Here is a 9063-nt window from a genome sequence, read left to right on the forward strand (position 1 = left end):
ATACTCCCGTTATTCGAGGGGACATCATTAAAGAAGTCCCACCGCATTTAACCAAGAAAGAAAAAAAAGAGTTTCGCAAAAATGAGCGGTTAAGGATGAGTGTTTTTGTGTGACAAGTGCAATCTCATTAAGCACATAAATTCTTAACTTAACATCGTAAGCATATCGGATGTGATGAGGATATTTTGACAATTAAACAATGGTAATTTATTTTTATTTTTATTTTTTTTTTTTTTGACTAATAGACGTCGTCAGTGAATATTAGACAATGTATTTACTGCGGATTAGAAAACTATTGTCGCTAGAAACAAGGTTGTCTTTCGGGAAATCGGCTCCGTACACTTCCCATCGTAACTATGGATCTGCGATGATGATGGTGATGATGCTGATGATGATGAGGGTGTTTTGGCAAACAAACAATGGTGAATTATGATTTTCTCTGGCTAATGACTGCGCTAGTGAATATTAGGCATTGTATTTCTTGACTAAGAGATTAGAAAAGCTGGTGCCGGTAGCGCTAAGGTTGTCTTCCGGTCGGTCAACTCATGCGTCGGGGTTTAGAAACAGAAAATAATGTTAATTACCTACCCCTTTCTTCATACTTTCAAAACTTTCACACTCAGTATTAAAAGCTGCTACCACCGAGTCATATGTTCTCAGTTGAAAAAATTTTTCACAGTGTGTGTTTCGCCTGAATTGTGTTAGTTTCTCTGGTGACATCGAAAATGGAATCTTTCAAAGTTCTGCTTGCTTCGCTATCCATAGATAACATTTTATTAATGTTTAAATGCGGTTTGCTCAACACTAGCGAGATGAAAAAAGCGGCTTTATCTTTTATTGATTACAAATTATTACAAAATGATCGCCCAAAAAGTGAAGTTGACATTGACAGCTATGTTCAATTACGACGTTCAGTTACTGCATCGCTCGGTAAGTGTATTTAAATATTAATTTAAAGGTGATAATTTCCGAATTTTGTTAAATATTAGAAATGAAGAGAAAAACACCATTGGGGACTGAAACTAGTGATTTAACAAATAGCGACAAGGCTTCTGTCTCAGCATCAAACTTAAAAAACGGTGAGAGATTAACTATTTATTTATTTATTATTCTAATGTTATATGAGGTACAGTTGCTGCTCAACATATCGCAAGTGGAAAAAAGAGCAACAAGGATGACGACGACGATTGCAAGATCATAGAAATTCCTGGCAGCGATGATGACGCTGTAAAAACAGAAAGAACACAAGCTGGTGACGAAATAAATAAAAACAAATTAACAACTAAAGGTACCTAAATATATTTTTTCATCATTCATCACTTTAATTTTACGGTTTTCAGACCCGGTAAATATCATTTCGCACTTTGTGGCATTTAATCCTTATACTAATCCTCAACCTTCAACATCAAAAGATGCTAGTTCAGGTAAAGTAACTTTGTTATCCGTTTAAGTGGTAATATAAACTTTTTTTTTGTTTTTTTTTATGTAAAACAGAATGGAAACCATATGCAAGCGAGGAAAATTCGCCTACTTACTTGGAAAATTTAGGTGAGTGCGAGCAGTATGTTAAGAAATTTTCTATTATTTTTTTTGTTTAGATATACCACCACATACTTATCTGGAGAGTATGGGCGAAAGTGAGTGTACGTTGACAAAATTCGCTCTCACAGGTCGCCGTATGAGATTTCAGTTTAAAAAAGAAACATGTACGGGCGATCCTATTGTCTGGTTGCAGGTCAGAATAAATAAGTAAATAAAAAAAACATGTATCGCTAAATAAATCCTGAATTTTCAGAATGCTACTGATGAGCTTCTCAAGCACATGTGCAGAGGTTTTGCACAGACGGATATTGTAGGCGTGGTACTCGAGAATCATGAACACCCCGACAAACCACTCTACGTTTCATTCCGAAATTTGGCGCAATACAGCAACCATGTGATAATGGATCTCATCGCAAAGGTACTCCAAAGTAACGCATCCTTTTTCGTTGATGGTGTGTTGAGTGTACGAGTTGACTGCATAAGACCACCTTTGGGAAAAGGTACGCCATCCGCATCAGATGCTCTAACTGTTGGGTTTAACGAATTTTCATTACGTAAAAACAGTGTTTATTGTATAGAAAATGACGCTGATAACAGATGCTTAGCGAGAGCCGTTGTGGTTGCAAAACATTTTTGCGATTCGGGTTTTCTGAAAAAAAGTTTGGAAATTTTCAAAGGCACTCACGGTAGACAACTTTTATCAGATTTGGCGGAGAGTTTATGCATTGCAGCGGATATAGATTTATCAAATGGCGGCGATTACAGACACATTAATATTCTCCAAGAATATTTGAATGATTACACTATAGTTGTTTACAATAGTCGAAAAGGGAGAACTGTTTATTTCGAGGGTGCTCGACTTACAGGTCGGCCGTGCTTAAATTTAATCATGGAAAATGGTCATTATAATGTGATATTAAGTTTAACAGGGGTGTTTGCGACGAGCTATTTCTGCGAGAGATGCCGTGTCCGAAGTAGAGATAACAGTAGACATAAAAATTGTCCCTACATCTGCCCATGTTGTCATTCAAGTCCACCATGTGAATTAATTGAAAACAATCAAATTGAATGTACTAAGTGTAACCGATTTTTCCGCGGCGGTAATTGTCTGGCCAAACACGAAAAACTAAAGATATGTGAAAAATTACAAAAGTGTAGAGATTGTTTTCAAAATATTTGGATAAAACGCAAAGAAACTCATGTTTGCGGTATTAAGTTTTGCGATGTATGCGGTGAAAAGAAACCAATTAGACATTTGTGCTATATACGAACAAACAAACTGAGTCAAAAAGTTATTGATAATAATTCCATGTTTTTGTTATTATTTTTTGATTTAGAAACGACCCAAGATACGGTTGTTCAAGACGACAACTATTTACATGTACCAAATGTGTGCGTGGTACAGCAAGTCTGTCACCAGTGCATTTCAAAAGATGACATTTCAGACGAATGTTCGTTTTGCGGAATCCGGCAACACATTTTTTTAGACAATCCAATAGAAAACTTGTTAGAACATGTATCAAACATGTCAAAAAAAATTAAAGTTACAGCCATAGCCCATAACTTGAAAGGCTATGACGGTTGCTTTATTTTGCAATTTCTGTTTAACAACTTTTCGAGATGGCAGCCATCTGTTATTCGAACCGGGGCTAAGTTAATGTCAATTAAATGCGGTGAATCAATTCGCTTCATTGATAGCTTAAACTTCATTCAACTACCATTGTCAAAATTTCCGACTACATTCAAAATTTCAGGCTGTAAAGGTTATTTTCCCCATTTTTTCAACACGAATCAAAACAGTGAATACGTAGGGCCATTACCTGATGCAAAGCATTACGGTTGTGACATGATGAAGCCTGATGATAGAGTTACATTCTTCAAATGGTATGATGCACAAATAGCAAACGGTTACGTTTTTAACATGAAGGATGAGATAGTTAAATATTGTATATCAGACGTTGATATTTTACGGCGAAGTTGCGTAAAATTAAGGCTCAACTTTTTAGAAACAAATCGCGTTGATCCGTTTTTAGAATGCATAACTATAGCTTCGGCGTGCAATCTTGTGTTTCGTCGGAACTTTTTAAAAGAAGATAGTATTGCCGTCATACCGCGTAACGGGTATCGAAGATGTGATAATCAATCCTATTCTGCACTGCAATGGCTTACGTGGATGGCCCATAGCGAAAATATCACCATTATACATGTCGGCAATGATCGCGAAGTTCGCTTAAAAGAAGGTTTGTTGGTTGACGGTTTTTGCGCAGCTACAAACACTGTGTTTGAATTTCACGGATGTTGGTGGCACGGATGCGAAAGTTGTTTTCCCAATCAAACGGCCAAACTATCCACGAAAGACGATTCGTTGTTTTCGCGTCGTGAAAACACCTTATACAAAGAAAACCGTATTAGAAATGCGGGGTACAATCTCGTGACCATCTGGGAATGTGCTTTTAACAAATTGAAAAATGAGAATCCACTAATAATCCCATTTTTAGCTTCACAAAATGTTAACCGGACAACACCACTAAATCCGCGCGATGCTTTTTACGGCGGCAGAACAAACGCGTGCAAATTGTATCACAAATGTATACCGGGTGAGAAGATAATGTACTACGACGTTTGCAGTCTTTACCCTTTCGTCAACAAGTACGGAAAATATCCATCGGGTCACCCTAAGAAAATTTATGTAGGGTCTGAAAACTGTAATCAGGTTGATATAGATACAATTGAAGGTATAATTAAATGCGTCGTTGAACCACCCAGAGGTCTATATCACCCGGTACTTCCTTATAGATGTAACGGAAAATTGACGTTTCCGCTGTGTCGCGTATGTGTCGAATCATCGAATCAAAACCGTTGTCAGCACTCAGGTACGGAGCGTCAATTTACGGGTACATTTATAGCTGATGAACTAAGAAAAGCTTTGGAAAAGGAGTACAAAATTATAGAATACCATGAAATATGGGAGTATGATGTCACGATGTACGATCCAGCTTCAAAAATTGGTGGTCTATTCACAGGTTACGTAAATAATTTTTTGAAAATAAAACAGGAGTGCTCAGATTGGCCATCGTGGTGTCTAACGGATGCGGATAAGTCCCGGTATGTTGAAGAATATTACGCACGCGAGGGGGTTCAATTAGACCGAGCTAAAATCGCTAAAAACCCCGGTATGCGGTATTTATCGAAACTAATGTTGAATTCGTTTTGGGGGAAATTCGGTCAGCGGGAGAATTTGCAACAAACAGAGATAATCAGCAATCCATCTGATTTGTTTAAACTAGTTACGAACCCTTCAGCGGTGGTACATGACATTACGATAATTAATCCCGACACAGTTATGGCTACCTGGGACAGATGTGCTGAGGATGTGAAGCCGTCAAAAACAGTTAACGTCGCTATCGCTGCATACACTACGGCAAACGCACGTCTACAATTATACAAATACTTAGAGCAGCTTAACGAACGAGTATTATACTATGATACAGATAGTGTCATCTTCACGCATAAAAATGATGAATGGTTACCACCAACGGGCGATTTTTTGGGAGATTTAACTAATGAAATGACCGATTACGGTCCGGAGAGTTATATCTTAGAATTTGTCAGCGGGGGGCCGAAAAACTATAGTTATAAATTTTTGAACTCGAAAGAAAATAAAATTGACTATGTTTGTAAAATTAAAGGAATCACGTTGAATTACCAAAATCTTCAGCATATAAATTTTTCAAAAATGAGAGATATGGTGTGCAACAATACAGGACAGGAAATACATTTAGAGGACAGGGTAATTGTTAGAAGTAAGACTTACGAAGTTTTGACTAAGAACAGCTCGAAGCTGTACAAGATAAATTATACCAAAAGGCGCCGTTTAAACGATAACACATTTGACACTTTACCGTACGGCTTCGAGTGACATGTATTTTTATTTTTATTTATTTATTTTTTTTTTTTGTATTGTGTGTAAAAATTTTATTTTATATATGTTTGTGTATGTGTGTGTGTCTATGTAAATTTGTTTTAATAATAACATAGGCATACATTTTTGTGAATAAATGTACATATTTACCTCTTACACTTTTGTTTGGTTGTTAGTCCCATATTAAAATAAATAAATAACGGTTACAGTATCTTAGCATTACAAACAATTGAAGTGCACGTTTTTTGGGAGTGTTCCAAGCCAGCGTTTTCGGTGCCCGTTCCCGGCCGCGTTTCCCGGCGCGCGTTCCCGGCCGCGTTTCCCGGCGCGTTTCCCGGCGCGTTTCCCGGCGCGTTTCCCGGCGCGTTTCCCGGCGCGTTTCCCGGCGCGTTTTCCCGGTGCGCGTTCCCGGCCGCCGCCCGCATCACCCCGTACACCATCAAAAGAATGTCGTTTGGGTATAAAAGGTAAAAGAAAACAAGTGGTTTTGTATGCGTCTTTGTGTATTTATGAGAAATACTTATTAAAGAGATTATTGCAAATTGTATCGTTGTTTTTGAAATCATAGTCATACGTGTTTAGAAATGTCTCAATTGGATTTCCCATAGCGTAGTTGAAAAGAAACAAAAGACAGTACTGTCCGCAAAGGGTTGATGTTACATCTTGAATTTGATGCGAGTTGTAAGACCACATTAAACAATTTCTTTGAAGAAAACTTGAAATTTTTTTAGATGGACGCCTTCCAAAACTGTCAAAGAAATACGCAAATCCAAATTTATCGATGTAAATGGCCATCCAGTGAGTACCGGGCATATAGTCGGGGTCGCTGTTGAAAATTATTAGTGACGGTCTACTAACAAAACGTGGTAGTGTGTTATAGGCCGAAACAAGAACATGATATTTCCTCTTCTTCGTAGATATTTTCTCCAGACAGTTTTTCAGTTGCACTGTGTTCATCGTACCAGCTTTTCAAGTTCTGAACATTTCGCAACGCGCACATTGCTTTTCTAAATAAATGATGTTTGCAACACTGTGTGTCAAAATCCTTTCTTAAATTTCGAAACGACGGACAATCCAAGTTCTCAATATTCAGAATATTACATTCTGGTAGACGCTTGGCTAAAAAACGTTTCTTCTCTATACCTTTTACATAGATGCAAGTTGAGTTTTCGGTTGCTTTTTGCAATATTTTATCCAAGTTTTCATACAATGTATCACCCGTTGACCAACAAAGACCGTGAAAATTGTAGGTTAACCAATCAGCCTGCTTTTGATAATTGTGCGGTAATGTAGGAATATCTTCCGGTGGTTTAAGCAGAAAATGCATTGGCGCACTTTCACCACAACAATTTAAAATCGCCAACTCTTTTATGATCAGATTTTTATCCGAGTCCCCAAAGCTGAAACACTGGTAGTCGATGAAGACAACCATCTTGTTGGACGTTCGAAATAAGACTGACAAATTTTTGTTTTTTTACATTTTATTTGTTTACTTATAATCAAATACAAAATTAACTGCTATAATCCACAATTACATTACGTTTTTTATCAATTTCAATTACACTGTCAAATTCCCCATACACCAAACAGTTGACAGTTTCTTCGAGAGGTGTGTTAAACGCAACTTCTATTCGTAAACTTCCGTTTTTTATCAAATTCCACGAGAGATTGTTATGCGCTGACAAATCAGGTGTTAAATCAAAAACAGCAATTGAAAATCCTTCAGCGTAGTTTTCCCTGGAAATGTTGTTGCCAGTGTTCAAAAAGTGTATTCCCGTTCCCGAAAAAAGAGTGTGATACATCGACACAAAATTCTTACTAGCACCATCAAAAATTGGCTGTAGCGGTTTACTAGGAATTTGATTTCCATCCACGTAGAGTGATAAATAGTTCAAACCAAAATTTTGAAAATTGAACGGATTTAATGTATAATCGCCATTAAATGCTTTATTAGTAACAAAACACACGGCGCATCGTTTTGGCAATTGCCCTAAATAAACGTTATCCAAAGATTTTCCTTGTACGCCTTGCGGTATCGTTAGAACTTTTAATTCAGTTCGAGTTATGGGATACTTTGCCGAAGATATTTCCAAAGCTTTTGTATGCGCAAGCAGGACTGTTGGATTTATTTTATTTCTTCTAATCAGCAAAGTTGCATCTTTAATATGTAATTTTCCAACTACACCATCGGCCATCAACACAAAACTATCCCGTGATCGCACAAACTTTAAACGCAACTCTACACCGTTCATTAAAAATTTTTCTTGGTTAAATATGTCACAGTTCAAGTGTCCTATGAGATCGATTTCTTTACTTGCCGATGTTAACTTTCGTCTCTTAGCATATCCAGCGTTTGCGTCACCGATGGTGTTCATTTTTCCAGCTGTATCTTGGTACCATAATCCGCATGTAAGATGCGAGTTCTTTGCGCCAGCATCGTAATTTAAAAGAGTCTCCAGATAACTTTTGTAAGCGTATGTGTTGTTAGGAGGTGAGATGAGTTTTTGATTCAAGTACACGTCAACTTGGCTAAACATCGAGTGCAAAAGATTATTAATTGGTGCTATTTTATCAGCTTCGACGAACTTGGTTCCATCTTCTTTGACAATATTTACAGTGACCGAAAGTAAGGTCTGAGAAAGGTCTATATAATCGTCACACCCGGTTGCAACAAATTCAAGGGGGCTATTTTCCGATATGCTGGACACTGTTTTATAGTGAACCCACTGACCTGACTCAATACTCGTTTGTGTCGGTGGTAATGCGAAAAGATCGAGTTCACTCTTGGCACACTCGCAACTGTTTGGGTGTAGGAAAGACATTTTGTATTTTCTCTATACTATACTCGCTTATGTGAAAATATCCTGATATTTTGCTGTTGCACTTTTACGCTTAGACTTCTTTACACGATGAGCTGTTAACTGCTTCTGAACTTTATTCCTCATGCGCTTTCTTTTTATACTGCCTGAACCAATTAGATTATTGACTTTATCCTCAGCTTTACGTTTTAAATTTTGAACTGACTGGTTGAAACGTGTTTTAAACGCCTCTTTTGCGGGCACCTCATTAACGACGTCACTAAGTAAGTTTGATCCACTAAGCAGTGTTTCTTTACCGATAGTCTTTATGCCGCTTTTTAAAAATGGCAAAACGGTACGAAAAAGACCTTTTAAAAAACTCCCGAAACCATAACCTCTTTGATAACTAGCACCTTTATAAATTGAACCTATACCTGAGCCGGCTTGGTTGATGTAATAGTCGTGATAATGACAAGCGTTCATTATGAAATTTTTCTAAAGTGAAGTTTAACGCACACGGTCCCAAACTGGAATGGCACTTTTTCACCCGTCACACTTCTTATATCAATTTCGATATTTTCAAACTCTCTCCTCAGTACAGGTATATAGTGAGGGTGTGAAAATTCTTGAGTATTATGAGTGCCGTAAATGTAACGTTGATTGTCAATAACTACTACTCGCAACACTTTTGCAAGCGTATCACCAATTAACTGTGGCTCAACAATGTCACTATATATAAAAAGATGTGATGGCATACCCAGCATAACATTTGCGGGGTGTGATGATCTCTTATTTAACACG

At 37.4% G+C, this 9063-nt stretch overlaps 2 protein-coding genes across 2 annotated transcripts; one reads left to right on the forward strand and one right to left on the reverse strand.

The window, feature by feature from the left end:
- Positions 1–268: 268 nt before the first annotated feature.
- LOC148166088 (uncharacterized) lies at positions 269–5461 on the forward strand. Its single transcript, XM_088049444.1, has 11 exons — positions 269–422; positions 498–511; positions 562–700; positions 766–930; positions 990–1079; positions 1133–1288; positions 1341–1424; positions 1495–1548; positions 1599–1637; positions 1671–1735; positions 1796–5461. The coding sequence occupies exons 1-11, from the start codon at positions 269–271 to the stop codon at positions 5459–5461; spliced, it is 4626 nt and encodes a 1541-aa protein (XP_087905570.1).
- An 877-nt stretch (positions 5462–6338) lies between these two features.
- Positions 6339–8286, reverse strand: LOC148166089 (uncharacterized protein F54H12.2-like). Its single transcript, XM_088049445.1, has 2 exons — positions 6981–8286; positions 6339–6919 (listed from the first exon to the last, which is right to left on the reverse strand). The coding sequence occupies exons 1-2, from the start codon at positions 8284–8286 to the stop codon at positions 6339–6341; spliced, it is 1887 nt and encodes a 628-aa protein (XP_087905571.1).
- Positions 8287–9063: the final 777 nt, after the last annotated feature.

The sequence above is a fragment of the Gnatocerus cornutus genome, unplaced genomic scaffold, assembly GCF_029298725.1.
Source record: "Gnatocerus cornutus isolate USDA-ARS CGAHR unplaced genomic scaffold, icGnaCorn1.1 ctg00000026.1, whole genome shotgun sequence".
In the NCBI taxonomy this organism is placed as follows: Eukaryota; Metazoa; Arthropoda; class Insecta; order Coleoptera; family Tenebrionidae; genus Gnatocerus; species Gnatocerus cornutus.

Bases quoted from the DNA above. Each gene is read 5' to 3' on its own strand.
- LOC148166089 (XM_088049445.1), bottom strand. From the start codon at position 8,286: ATGTCTTTCCTACACCCAAACAGTTGCGAGTGTGCCAAGAGTGAACTC. The intron at 6,920-6,980 runs GTTAATTTTGTA...AAAATTTGTCAG, and splicing joins TGTAATTGTGGATTATAGCA to TCTTATTTCGAACGTCCAAC.
- LOC148166088 (XM_088049444.1), top strand. From the start codon at position 269: ATGTATTTACTGCGGATTAGAAAACTATTGTCGCTAGAAACAAGGTTG. The intron at 1,549-1,598 runs GTGAGTGCGAGC...TTTTTTGTTTAG, and splicing joins TACTTACTTGGAAAATTTAG to ATATACCACCACATACTTAT. The intron at 1,736-1,795 runs GTCAGAATAAAT...CTGAATTTTCAG, and splicing joins ATCCTATTGTCTGGTTGCAG to AATGCTACTGATGAGCTTCT.